The 14,741-nt window shown below is 43.8% G+C and overlaps 1 protein-coding gene across 6 annotated transcripts in view; it reads left to right on the forward strand.

Moving 5' to 3' along the window:
- MED26 (mediator complex subunit 26) overlaps positions 1–14,741 on the forward strand; it is a 42,314-nt gene that overhangs the window by 16,426 nt on the left and 11,147 nt on the right. The window contains exon 1 of one of the 6 annotated variants that reach the window (XM_067561444.1): positions 7,611–7,670. The exons of the other annotated variants lie outside the window; for them this stretch is intronic. Coding sequence (XP_067417545.1) covers positions 7,668–7,670 — 3 coding nt within the window. The 5' untranslated portion in view covers positions 7,611–7,667. Of the gene's footprint in view, positions 1–7,610; positions 7,671–14,741 lie in introns of those variants that run through there. 6 annotated transcript variants of the gene reach the window in all.

Consider the following 14,741-nt stretch of genomic DNA (forward strand, 5'->3'; position numbering starts at 1 on the left):
TTTTGAAGTTTTTTTGTAGAAGTATGGCAACTTTCAAGTCAGCTACAGAGTATCCTGGGAGATTGAAGTGCTCTCCGACTGGTTTATGGATGTTACCCTTTTTTATGTCTGATTCGTGTCCATGAAAAGTGTCATATTTGTCAACTCTGGGGAATGTTACTATGTCTAACTATAGAACAGCACAGCACAAGCAGAATCTGTACAAACTTCCTTCTCCATGTGATTTAATGTGGAGGGTCTAATTCTAGGGGTAAGTGCAGTAGTTAGTCAAAGGAACGAATAGGTAGGGAAACTGTCTGCCAACAAAGGTGTCGTTGTGGTCATACACTGCGAACACCTGCACTGCTAGGAACTTTGAGTTCCCCTGAGCATTTTACGTAACTAGTGTCAGGTGGCATTAAGTTTCATTCACTACCCTCCTTGGCTGGGTTTGGTCCAGCAACCAAAGGATGGAAGGTCCCGGTCCTGTTATCAAACACTTAACCATGGAAGATACTATAGTATTAGTGGATAACCTTCAAACTCTGAAATGTTTAAATTAAGGCTCATAAATCAAAGGTAATGAGCTTAGTTTACAACATCCTGTCGGTATTGGAGTAGTAGCTTCAGTCTTTCTGACGAAGTGGGTTGCAGCCCACGAAAGCTTATGCCTGCAGAAATTAAATTTGTTAGTCTTTAAAGTGCTACAGAACTCTCGTTGTTTTTGCTGTATACAGACTAACATGGCTATCCCTCTGAGTCTTTCTAAAGGTATTTTCCTATACTGATGAAGATTTGAACTCCCCCACAAGATGGAGTCGCTCTCCTTCCCTCACCCCCCCCCCCCCCCAATAAACAAACCTGTAAAGTAAAATTTTGTGAATTAAGAGTAGTGTAGTACTTGATCGTATTATTGACATTCAGTTTCTATGAACAGTATCTGTGCATATCCTGTCTTTAGACAACTTCATGCCATAATGGGGTGAAAGGGGAATTGTTAATGGATCAGTGCCCTTGTAACTGATTTAAATGACAAAATCACATTGCCAACTTGCTAACTTACCTATTTGATTTGCTGTAAAGGTGACATTCCAGTTTTCTCTACATGTTTCATGTATGCATTGCTAAACTCCTAACCTGTGAATGCTCATGATACTTAATGCTTCATATTTCAGAGTGCTACACAAACAATAAACTACTATATTACTTTTCACTTTAGTGTATATATTTAAACCCTATTGTATAGGAAGGCTTTTTTCTACTTTTTAATGGCACTTTTCAGATTGTCGTATAATAAATGAAAAGTAGCTCAGAGGTTTTCTCCTCTTGCACAGCATCACTGGGGGCGTCTGTTGTTTGTCAGATGGTAGGAACTAAAGCATCTATAAATGGGTGTGAATGTTTTGGTGCCTTGGATCAAATGAATTTGTGCAGAACACAATTTTAAAACCTCAAAATCAAGAAGGTAAATAGCATTACTATCATTCTAATGACAAGTCTTCGTAATTGACGTCAAATCCAGTTATTCCTGCAAACTTAGGCTGCTAATAATCCCTGACATTTATATAATGTCTTCATTCCAAGGATATGGAATTGTCCATATGTATTGTACACAACAACTTTATTACCCATCAATAGAATGCTGCCACCTCTGGGATGAAAACATGGCAGCCATCGTAGGAGGAAATGAAGAATGACCAATTAGTGTAATCACCACTGGTCATTTTTGACAACATTAGCATAGGAAATGTGTCTAGACAGTATTGTTCAGTGGATGGAGCACCTTGGGAGTCAGACACCTAGTTTCTATTACCATGTCCATTGACTTGCTTTGTGACCTTGCACAGGTCACTTCCTCTCTGTTTCCCTGTCTGTAAACAGGAATGATGCTATTTACTTACCTCTGTAAAATTGCTTTGAGATCTAGGGATGGGAAAATGCCATATAAATACAAAGTATTAGTATTGTGGCCAGGGATGTTATGGTGTTTACCAGAAGTGGATTTTACCAGATAAAATCATGATTTTAACTATTTAGTTCCAGTATAAGGCATTTTCCCAGTATAAGGCACAATGCAGGCCACAGATCCTCACCCACCCACTCCTGTAATAAACCTCTAACCTATGACAGTTATTAAAATCCTCAAATTATGGTTTAAAGACTTTAACATATAGCGAATCCACCAGCAAGTGAGACATGCCCCATGCTACAGAGGAAGGTGAAAAATACCCCAGAGCCTTTGCCAATCTGCACTGGGGGAAAATTCCTTCCCGATCCCAAAAATGGTCATCAGCTAAACCCTGAGCATGTGGGCAAGACTCACCAGTCAGAAACTCAGAAATGATTCTCTGTAGTAACTCAGAACCCACCCCTCTAACGTCCCATCACAGATTATTGGGCAGATTTATCTCTAGTAGTCAAAGATCCGTCTATTGCCAAATTAGGCTGTCCCATCATACCATCCCCTCCATGCATTTATCAAGCTAAGTCTTGAAGCCAGCTAGGTTTCTTGCCCCCACTGCTCCCCTTGGAAGGCTGTTCCAGAACTTCACTCCCCTGATGGTTAGAAATCTTAGTCTAATTTCATGTGTAAACTTCCTGATGGCCAGTTTATATCCATTTGTTCTTGTATCTACATTGGTGCTGAACTTAAATAACTCCTCTCCCTCCTTGGTATTTATCCCTCTGATGTATTTATAGACAGCAATCATATCTCCACTTAACCTTCTTTTGGTTAGGCTAAACAAGCCAAGCTCTTTGAGTCTCCTCTCATAAGGCGGTTTTCCATTCCGCGGATCATCCTAATAGCCCTTCTCTGCACCTCTTCCAGTTTGAATTCATCTTTCTTAAACATGGGGGATCAGAACTGCACACAGTATTCCAGAGGAGGTCTCATCAGTGCCTTGTATAATGGTACTAACACCTCCCTGTCTCTACTGGAAATACCTTGTCTGATGCATCCTAGGACCACATTAGCTTTTTTCACGGCCACATCGCATTGGCGGCTCATAGTCATCCTGTGATTAACCAGTACGCCCAGGTCCTTCTCCTCTGTCACTTCCAACTGATGTGTCCCGAGCTTATAGCAAAAATTCTTATTAGTCCCTAAATACATGACCTTGCACTTTCCACTATTAAATTTCATCCTGTTTCTGTTACTCCAGTTTACAAGGTCATCCAGATCTTCCTGTATGATAATCTCGATCCTTCTCTGTATTGGCAGTACCTCCCAACTTTGTGTCATTTGCAAACTTTATTAGCACGTTCCCACTTTTTGTGCCAAGGTCAGTAATAAAAAGGTTAAATAAGATTGGTCCCAAGATCAATCTCTGAGGAACACCACTAATAACCTCCCTCCAGCCTGACAGTTCACGTTTCAGTATGAGCCGTTGTAGTCTCCCCTTTAACCAGTTCCTTATCCACCTTTCAATTTTCATATTAATCCCCATCTTTTCCAATTTAACTAATTCCCCATGTGGAACCATATCAAAAGCCTTACTGAAATCTAGGTAAATTAGATCCACTGCATTTCCCTTGTCTAAAAAAATCTGTTATCTTCCCAAAAAAAGAGATCAGGTTGGTCTGGCATGATCTACCTTTTGTAAAGCCAGGTTGTATTTTGTCCCAATTACCATTACCTTGATGTCCTTAACTACTTTCTCTTTCAAAATTTTTTCCAATATCTTGCATACGACCGAGGTCAAACTAGCAGGCCTATAGTGACCCAGATCACTCTTTTTTTCCTTTTCTTAAAAATAGGAACTATGTTAGCAATTCTCCAGTCATATGGTACAGCCCCTGAGTTTACAGATTCATTAAAAATCCTTGCTAATGGGCTTGCAATTTCATATGCTAATTCCTTTAATATTCTTGGATGGAGATTATCCGGCCTCCCCAATTTAGTCCCATTAAGATGTTTGAGTTTGGCTTCTACCTCGGATGTGGTAATTTCTACCTCCATATCCTCATTCTGTTAATGCACACTACATTACACTTAGTTTTAGTTACATATTCAAATTGTGGATCTGTTCTATTTGTAAATTAATTTAGGATTGTACAAATGCAAAGTACAACTGCAGTGGTGTAATACTAATATGTAATTTATAATACTGAATATTGGAGTGTCTGTATATATTTTTGTTTGGTATTTTCTCAAGATAGTTATACATGTCATGACTGGTATTTCAGTTTTCAATATTGTGTAAACAAAATTCAAAAACATTTGGTTATATGAAAATGCCAGTAATACAGAGTTGCAGGCTTCAAGCTTTAAGCAATCAGAAGCATGCAGAACTGCAGACTACCAGTTCAGGTCTGTTTGACCATACAGCATTTTGTAGTAGACGACCAACTTTGGTGTAATGGATTAAACCGAGCTGATTCCTCAGTTTTGAATAGATCTATCCAAAGTTTGAAAAGACTTGTTCTATGCTTGCTGAACTTGCTAGACACTGATGGAATTATTTTCCCCAGTTTCTTAGTTAAAGCCGGGTTTAATCCAATATTTACCAATATTATAAGCCCTGTCCTAAACTAGTTTTTCCAGGGAAATTGTCAATTAATTCATTGTTATCAAAAGTTTTATTTAAGAGAAGCTTCACTCCCAAACAACCCTACAGTAACAAACTGCTTTTAAGGGTGATGGTTTTACAAATGAGCAGAATTGATGTTAAAAATAATGAAAAATCTAATTTCCTTTGGTATACTTGACCCTGTATAAATATAAAGAACCTTACTTCCTGCCACAAATTGATAAGTCTTTTAGACCAGTTGGTTGGGGGAAGGAGGTGTAGGGGAGCAACGGGATACACAACACTTCTGACATACTGGAATGTGTTTACGGTGATGTAGGATCCTTGCAAAGATTCTTGTTGAAGGCTTTGCAGAAGCAGTTTTAATTGAAGGGATCTAAAATTGAAGGAAGTTAGTTTTAATGGTTTCAAATGCCATCTTCTTCTTTTCCTTTATGGTACTTTTCCTGGTGAGCAGCATGGAGACTAGGGAGGACAAGACCTTCCTTTCTTCCACAACAGGATCCAGCTCCTCCTGGGGGATTCCCAAGCGTTCCCAGACCAGCCGGGAGATATAATCTCTCCAGCATGTTCTGCATTGGCCTTGGGATCTTCTTCCAGTGGGACGTGCCCAATATAATTCCAGAGGAGGCCAACCGGGGGGCATCCTTATCAGGTGCCCAAAACACCTCATCTGACCCCTCTCAATCCAAAGGAGTGGTGACTCTACTCCAAGGCTCTCCCAAATAGCCGAGCCCCTCACCCTATCTCGGAGAGTCAGCCCAGCCCACCCTATTGAGAAGCCTCATTTCCGCTGCTTATACGCGCGATCTGGTCCTTTCAGTCAGCACCCAAAATTCATGACCATAGGTGAAGATGGGCTCGTAGATTGGCCCTGTAAACCGAGAGCTTCATCCAAAAACTTCACCACCATGGATTTGTATAGCGCCTGTATCACTGCCACTGCTGCGTTAATCCACCGGTCAATCTCTCACTTCCGCTTACCATTACTCGTGAATAAGACTGCATGATACTTAAACTCTTCCACTAAGGGCAGCTGCTTCCCCTTCACCTGGAGAGAACACTCCAATTTCTTCCAGGGAAAAACCAAGACCTCTGATTTGGAGGTACTGATTCTCATCCCAGCTGCTTCACACTCGGCAGCGAAACATTCGAGTGTGTGTCGGAGATCAGTCTGAAGAAGTAGGAAGGGGACAGTATTTACATTTGGTCTCAAATGTAATTTAGAATAAACCTGCAAATCAGGCATTGTCTAAATTTAAATTTCTTTTCATAGTGTTAATTTAATTTTTAATTTAGCCACAAAAATAATTTATTTAGAAAATGGAAATTGCATATGACACTGAGCACTATATTCTAAGGCCTTGTCTACCCTAGAAAGTTTTGTCCACAATAGCTTTGTTGATAAAAATGTGCTATAATTACAGCACTCACGTCTGTCCACACAGCACTTGTTTTGTTGCAAAAATGTGTCCACACTTAGTGCTGTAGTATTGACAGTGAGAGCAGTGCATCGTGTGCAGCTATCCCACCGTGCAACTCGGCAGCTTCTGCCACTAGGAATTCTGGGATGGGGGAGAGGAGCGCGGAGCAGTATGGGTGTTAACTCAATGTCCCATGGTGCATTGCATTTCTGTGCCATCATTCATTGCTTTGCTGGCAGCGACTCATGCCATTTTTTCAATGGCTCCCCACCATTTACTGTGTGCCTGCCATCTCTATCTGAAAAGATGGATCCCACACTACTCTCCACTCTTACTTTCAGCATTTTGAACACATCGCAGCTGGTCATGCAGCATATCATGAGCTCCGAATCAGAACAGGAATCCGAGGAGCCTGATCTGCTAAGTGACACACAGACAAACAGCACTGCATTACTGTTGTCATTCCCAGAGCATCTGCACACTGTGAACTGCTGCTTCTGGGCGCATGAGACAAGGACTGAGTGGTGGGATCACATCATTATGCACATCTGGGATGACGAGCAGTGGCTACAGAACTTTCGAATGTGCAAAGCCACCTTCATGGAACTGTGTGCGGAGCTGGCCCCTGCCCTGCGGCGCAAGGACACCAGAATGAGAGTTGCCCTCTTGGTGGAGAAACACGTGGCAATCGCTGTGTGGAAGCTGGCAACTCCAGACTGCTACCAGTCAGTCGCTAGTCAGTTTGGAGTCGGCAAGTCCACCATTGGAGTTATCACAAGTATGCAGGGCCATTAATCGCATTCTGCTGAGAAGGACTGTGACTCTGGGCAGTGTGCGTGAAATAGTGGATAGATTTGCAGCAATGGGATTCCCTAACTGTGGCGGGGCAATAGATGGCGCACACATCCCAATTTTGGCATCGAACCATCTTGTGACGGAGTATGGGTACTTATCTATGGTACTTCAGGCACTTGTGGATTACTGTGGGCGTTTCACTGACATCAACATGCATTGGTCAGGAAAAGTGCGTGAAGCTCGTTTCTTTTGATGCTCATATGCTTTTGAGAGCTTACTTTTATTATTAAACATAAAACATCACACAACCCAAACAAATCCTAGAGGGGAGCAAGTAGAGAGTGGCAGTGCCAGCTATGACAGCTGTGTGTAAGTCCAACTGTCGTTCTCATAGCTGTCTGAGGGAGTGGAGTGATGGGGGTAGCAAGATGGACCGTGACTTTGGTAGGAATGTATAGGGGGAGTTGCTGGAATGTAGGGAAAGAAGTTCTGTTATGGCTGCGGGGGAGCGTGCATGAACTGTGTTTGCAATGACACTATTGTCTTGAGAAGCTCTGTCTGCTCCTACAGGGCCTTGATCATGCGCTCATGGCCAGCTAAAATTCTCTCCTGGCTTTTCTTCTGTTCCTGTCTGTCTGTCTGTCTTCTGAGATTCTGACATTGATTGTCTCCATTCCCTTTTCTCTCTTTTGGATGCCTCAGAGGACAGGAGGAGTTCCTGGAATATCTCCTTGCTTCTCCGCGGTTGCTTCCTTATCAGTTGTAGGCGGTCCACCGGCATAGGGGCCTTGGCTGCGAAGGTCACATCTGTGTAAGAACAAGAAACAATGAACAAAACCATTATTGTGACTGCCCTAACAGTACACATGAATCACTGAAACACACCTCATTCTCACTGTCCTCTTGCGCAGAGTACAGCTCCTTGATCAGCCTGAGAATGGTGAGTTGCGGGTGGGGGCAAGACCGTACAAATAAGTCTGGGTTCTGGTTGGGTGTTCGCTTGGGGCATAAATGCAGGTACATAGGGAAAACAAATTTCAAATTGTGCCACCATTCTCCACGGGCAGGGGCCGTAGAAGCAGATATCTTGCTTCTTAGAGTCAGCAAGGATGCTAGGATGCATCTCCTCCATGTGAGCAGCTTCAAACTGGGTCCCTATGCCGCATGACTGTGCGTTGCTTTGGTCCCTGCTCAAGTGATTGCCAATTGGTGTGGGAAAGTGACCTACAATGGAGGCAGAAACACAGCTGCTCTGCCCAGAAATCTGAGTCAGAGAATCAGGGAGTACTTCCATTGAAGTTTCCTAGAGGTCACACTGGAGGATACCCGTGAAATCTCAGCATGCATTAATGTGCTTCTTAGCTGTACTATCTAGATGCGCAGGGGAACGGGAAAGCACATTCAAACACAGCTACTCCTGTGCATTTCTAACCCTTCAAGTACCTGTATGTTTTAGCCAAGCTAAGGACCCCCATGCCTCCAGTATAGAAGCAGCATCAGCTTCCAAACACTTACCAGAGCTCCCCTCTCCTGCAGCCTGAGCGCCTGAGCTGAAGGGCTGGGGCTGGCTGTAGCCTTCTGGGGTCGAGAACAGCTCCTGACTCCCAACCTCAGCAACCAAACTGTTCCCTGGCTCCGGGTCATCCTCCAGCTCCACTTCCTCGTCGATGACCTCTTTGTTGGGGATCAGTCCAGGATCCGGTGGCCCTGGGGCCATGGAGGTGCCTACGGGCGTCTTAGGGATGGATGTAGGGTCGCTGCTGAGGATGGATTCTAGCTCTTTGTAGAAGTGGCAGTTCATTGACTCCGCACCAGAGTGACAGTTTGCCTCCCTGGCCTTGTGGTAGCTCTGCCACAGCTCCTTGATTTTAGCTCAGCACTGCAGCATGTCCTGCTCATAGCCCTCCTCCGCCATGGCATGAGAAATCTGGCTGTAGGTATTAAAGTTCCTTCGGCTAGAGTGGAGCTGGGACTGCATGGCAGACTCAGATGCTGATCAGGTCCAGCAGCACCGGTGTTCTCCAAGCGGGAGAGCGTTTGCTGCATGGAGCTGGCATGGGACAGCTGAGAAGATGAGATGCAAGCTCTCCATGCTGACCAAGCAGAAAGTGGAATACAAATTTCAAACATACTGTGACTGTAAAGGAGGAGGGGCAGATGGCTGCAGAGCAGTGGAGTGCAAACAGATATCCAAAGTGGTTAGAACTGGCATTGTGGGACATTTCCAGAGGCTGTTTACTGCGACAGAAACATACAGCAGTGTCTACGCTGACAATTTGTCGCTAAAAGTTTGTTGCAAAAAGCCTCTCGTCAAAGCGGTTCTATTTTGTCGACAAAACGGCAGTTTTGTCAACCAAAGGGTCATTGCAGTGTTACAGCAGGATAGTTTTGTCGAGAAAAGGTGACTTTTGTCGACAAAACTCTCTAGTGTAGACCAGGTCTAAATGTTAAATGCGGCCTGTGTTCAGTTTATGAACACTAGAGAGACAAAGTGGATGAGGTAATACTGTTTTTATTGGGCTAATTTCAGTTCATGAGAGAGACAAGCTTAGGAGCTTCTACAGAGCTTTTCTTCAGTTCAGGGAAATGTACTCAAGTGTCCTAACGAAATACAAAGTGGAACCGATTGTTTAGCATAAGTCAATGGTCCTTAAACTTTTGACCCCCGCACTCCCCAGCTGCAGCTGAGAGTGGGGCCATGGTTGGGTGGGGGCTGTGGCTGGAAGCTGGGCCATGGGTGGGGGGGTGGAGATTGGGGCCAGGGGCTGAGGCTGTCCCTGGGGACTCAGGTGGCTGGGGAGCCAGGTGCCAAGGCAGGGGCTGGGTGCTGCAGGCGTGGCCAGTGGGGAGTAGAGCTCGGGGCAGAGCAAAATGTGGCTGGGTGATGCATTCTCTCCACCCCCCATTGGGGACAGGTCTGGCCTGGCCGCACCCCCTTGGACATTCCTCTGCCCCACAGATTGAAGACCTCTGGCATAAGTAGTTCACACGTTTCAAGGGATTATTCAAGGGAAAGTAGCCCATTGACACTTCTCTAGTCATTTGTGTGGGTGGGTGGGTGGCAGTTAGTGGGTTATAGATTGTTGTAATAAACTGTAAATCCAGGTTCTCTGTTCAGTTCAGTCCCTGGTTTTGACTGTCTAGTAAAGATCTGAATTTAAACTCTCAGGCTCATCTTTTGAAGGTGTTGTGAAGGTTTCCTTTGAGGATGGGGACAGAGAGCTCATACATAGAGTGATTGCTTTATGAAAAGTGTTCATCCCCAGGTGATATGGTGTTTTTGTCATTTCTTACTTTTCTGTGTGAAGTTCATTCGAGAGAGTAATAATTGTCTCATTCCACCCACATTGTCGTTGGGGCATTTAGTTAACTGGATGAGGGATACCACATATTGTGATAAGCATGTGTAAGACTTTTGAATCTTGAAAGGTGTGTTGGGGGGAGTGTTGACTATCGTAGCAGTGGAGATATGTCTACAGTTTTTGCATCTTGTTCTGGCCACACCCAAGACACTGTCACCAAACCAGTAACAAAGAACTTCTGTGTCACCACACGGGTTAATAAGAAGTCAGACACTGTCCCCTTTAGGCATCCCAGCCTTTTGGCTCTCATCTCATCCAGGCAACCCCATTTAATATAGTGAGAGGTTATTGAAAACCCATTTCACTATATGTGAGGTCCTTTCTAATCCTAAAGGGTCAGACACATCCAGGTCTCTATGAATCTCAGATCTTACCCAAATATCACGCTGTCAGCCAGTCCTTAGTAAACTAACTAAAGATTTATTAAGAAAAGACAAGGAGAGAGTTATAAATGGTTATTAGATTATATACATACAAATGATTGCTACAAACCTGATATAAGGACTTTGCAGTGATGGAATCGATTGCTGGCTTGTAAAGTCTCTCTGGTAACTTCCAAAAGATTGGACGGTCCTTAGTCCATACTTAAAGATGCTCCTTATAGCTATAAATCCATTGTCCTGAGAATTACAGTAGGAAAGAGGCAAAATGGAGGTGTCTCAGAAGTCTCTTATATCCTCTGCTATGTGTCTGGAAATTTACTGACCCAAACAAAGCCCACAACCCAGGTGCATGGAAAATTACTGCCCCAACATGGAGTCCAGGGTCACATGTCCTTATCACATATCCTTACTTGGTTTCCTGAATCATAGGGGCAGCCATTGGTGCCTTGCTGTCTGAAGCATCTGCAGGAAGAGCTATCTGGACGGGATGAGTTTCTTCAGCAGTTCATTGTGAGATTGGCGTGTCCTTGATGGGCCATCAATACATAGCTGTCTAGCCCTAATGTAAATTCCATCTAGGGGGTGACACCCAGGAACAAACCTGTTTAAGAAACAAGTACATAGCCAGTATTAATAACTTCAGATAAAAAAGATTACACATGAATATAAACAAGATAATCATACTTAGCAAATCATAACTTTTCCTTTGATACCTTCTATGACATACTTTGTACAAAATTTGTTGCAATTGTATAACAGTGGTAAGATGAGTGATATACCGTATTTCCCCATGTATAAGATGCACCTTTTTTTGAAAAATTTGGGGTCTAAAAACTGGGTGCGTCTTATACAGTGGTACTTACCGGTGATGTACCGTAATACATTTATTTTCAAATCTCGGGCCCCAAAATTAAGGTGCGTCTTATACATGGGAGCGTCTTATACATGGGGAAATACGGTAGTCATCTTTAATCATAGAGCATCATATGGGGTCCTGGTGTTTCCATATCTCAATGACTGGGTTCTGGATGCAAGGTCCAGGCATCAGCTTTCAAGCGATCTGTTAATTGATCTTCTTTCCTCACTCAGAGTCAGCATCATTGTCGAGAAATAGATCCTAGACTCCTCACAATCCCTGGACTTTATAGGGACCACAGTCAATTCAGTCACAGCATGGACCTACCTACCAAGGGAGAGGTTTCAGACAATGTGAAAGATCATTACTCACATTGTCAACAATCCTCATGTACTGGTCAGGAATTGCCTATCCCTCATTAGCCACATGGCTTCATGTACATATGTGACCGCCTTTGCTTGACTCCACTTTTGCTGCCTCCAGATGTGCTCCAGACAGTTTACTTGCCAAAATATCATGCCATGGACATTATGCTGACAGTCACTGCCAGGATATTCTCATCCCTTCAGTGGTGGACAGACCCACGTTGCATATGCATAGGGGTTTCTCTCCTCCCCAGACAAAATGTTCATCATAGATGCATCCCTCATAGGCAGGGGAGCCACATGGAACATTACATGACATAAGGAATGTGGTCACCTCAAGAATCCAGGGTGCACATCAAGATCTTGGAATTCAGAGCTGTAATAAATGTATGTCAATCCTTTCTCCAATTCATCTGTTCCCATCATGTTCTCATCAGGTCAGACAACACCACCACTGTTAACTACATCAACAAGCAGCGTAGTACAAGATTCACCATGCTATGCGCAGACACAGTCAATCTCTGGAATTGGTGCATCACTCACCAGATTTTCCTGTCCACAGCCTACCTTCTGGAGACACAGAATGTACTTGCAGACTTGCTTAGCAGACATTTTGCCATCAACCGACCACAAGTGGGAACTCCTCAGTTCAGTAGTTAACCTCTTCACCTGATGGGGGATTCTGACCACAGAACTCTTTGCCTCCCATATAAATCGCTAATGCTTCATGTACTGCTTCAGTGGAGATCTCAGCCACCACTCTCAGGGCGACGCTTTCCTACTCAGACCAGATCAACCAAATCAACTATGCCTTCTCTCTTCTACCGCTCCTACCTTGACTACGCCACAAGATAAGACAGAGCAATGGTCATGGCCCAGACAATTCTGCCCAATGTCCTTCATATGTCAATCCGTCCATCAATTCCTATCCCCACCTTCCCTGACCTGCTGACACAGTGCAACGGTGAGATCAGACATCCCAATCCACAGGTGCTCCACCTCAGAGCATGGTATTTGGATGGGCATCAGCTTTAGAAGGGACTTGTCTTGCATGGCTGAAGAAAATCGTTTCCAGAAGCAGGATGGAACCACTAGACCAGGGGTGTCAAACTCACTCAAAGTGACGGGCCGGAATCACAAAACCTCTGCTTTCAAGGGGCCATACAATGCTCTCCGCCGAATATTTCAGGACCTCTGCCCATTTTCGGCGGCGCAGCATCAATAGCTTTCAGCGCTGCCCTTTCGCTGTGGGGACACTGACATTGCCACTTTAAGAGATTTCCAGGAGGGATACCCGCCGCCGAAAAACTGAGGAGGAGTTCTCCTTTTCGGCAGCACATTTCTGGAGCGAAAAGTATTGCCGCTTTAAGACGCTGGCCCCACAAATCTCTTAAAGTGGCAATGCAGACTTTCGGCGGCTCCGCTACTTAATTTCGGCGGCCGAGGCCGTATGTTTGACACCCCTGCACTAGACACTGTTACTGGGCTAAGTAGAAATGCTTCGCCTCCTGGTCCCAACAAAAGGGAGTTTTGCTGGAATCAGTGGGGATCCCCCTCCTTCTGGACTACCGTCTATTTTTGAAGGCATCAGGTCTTGCCATTAACTCTCTGAATGTCCACCTGGCAGTGTGTTAAGGTGTATATCCGAGACTTTCTCCTCGGAGCATAGTCTGTGGTGTCTGAGTGCTTGGCTGTAGATAACAGCTTTCTTGGTGTGTTTGGGGTGGTTACTGGCTCTGTGAAGATAGTTGTGGTGATCCATAGGCTTCTTGTGTAAGTTTTTTGTAGAGTTCCATAGCTGAAGCTAATTGTGGTTCCAGGAAGATGATGCTAATGTGGGAATGTTCTAGAGAGAGTTTAATGGTGGCTGTTGAAGTTGTGGTAGAAATCTGAAGAAGTTCAGATAGTCTATCCAGAGGATGAAAATATCATTGAGGTATCTCAAGTATATCATTGGTATCGTGGTTCATTTGTGAACACTGTTACCTGAGCATTTCAATCTCACTTATGCTAAGTGTGTCCACAAATTCTTCTGTGCGCACATGTGACATATGTGCATAAAGCTGCATATGGAAGGTTGCACTGAGGCCCATTTGAAAACAGGACACCCACCGTGTTAATGTGAGTTACTCTTTCCTGTCCTATACGTGAGGTAGCATAGCTTTGGAGTTTTTGCTGCTGAGAATATCAAGTATTTGAGACTGAGTTTAGAGCTCATAAAGCAGAGATTTGTTATTTGCCGTGACAATTGGAGGACACCTAATGGGCATAGTGTTTCTTCCTTCTCTTTTTGGTTTTAAACTCTTACTACGGTTTATATTGATGTTTCTGGACTTTGCTCAGGATCTATTCCTCTGTGAAAATGAGTCCCTGTTCCATAGATTTTTCTCAAAATATTGTTCATTGAAAATTAATTCAGGAAGCACACTGGAGAAGTGGCTGTTTTACAGAGGTAGATCTCTGGTATAACTAATGCCTTCAGTGAAGGGACCCTTAAAAATTACTTTTAGCTTATGTTTCCACTTTTGATGATAGAAAAGTCTCTAAACCAGGGATTCTCAAGCTCTTTCATAATGGCGATAACACTTTAATACTCAGATTTTTTGGGTCCTAGCTTAACTCCCATTTAATTGCACAATATCTCTGTGGCAACATTAATTTCTTACCTTTCTATCATAACTTTTCCTGTATGTATTTATTTGTACTTTTCAATCTGATTAATTCAAGACTTCTTTTGCTCTTCATTTTACTTCTCCTAGCTGTTACGATTTTCTCAGCTGGAAACAAGGAGAGGCAGCACCATGTGACCAAACAGCTTTCCAGATCAACATGTGCTCAATGGGCTGTGGTTTGTGAGTTTCTTGTCTAGACAGCAGGAAAAGTAACAATACGGTAGCCTTGACTGGCTTTCTCTGAAACTTCTATGAGTGACCGGGCCAGCATTACAATTTATGGAGTCCTGTGTTTCTGGAAGGGGAGGAAATCAGGCCTAGTTCCCTTCATCTTTCATTCAGAGATGCTGTGGGGGGAGTCTAGCAGCAAGCA

This window comes from Emydura macquarii, unplaced genomic scaffold (assembly GCF_026122565.2).
Source record: "Emydura macquarii macquarii isolate MOO-44397 ecotype Brisbane River unplaced genomic scaffold, CSIRO-AGI_Emac_v2 contig_306, whole genome shotgun sequence".
Taxonomy (NCBI): Eukaryota; Metazoa; Chordata; order Testudines; family Chelidae; genus Emydura; species Emydura macquarii.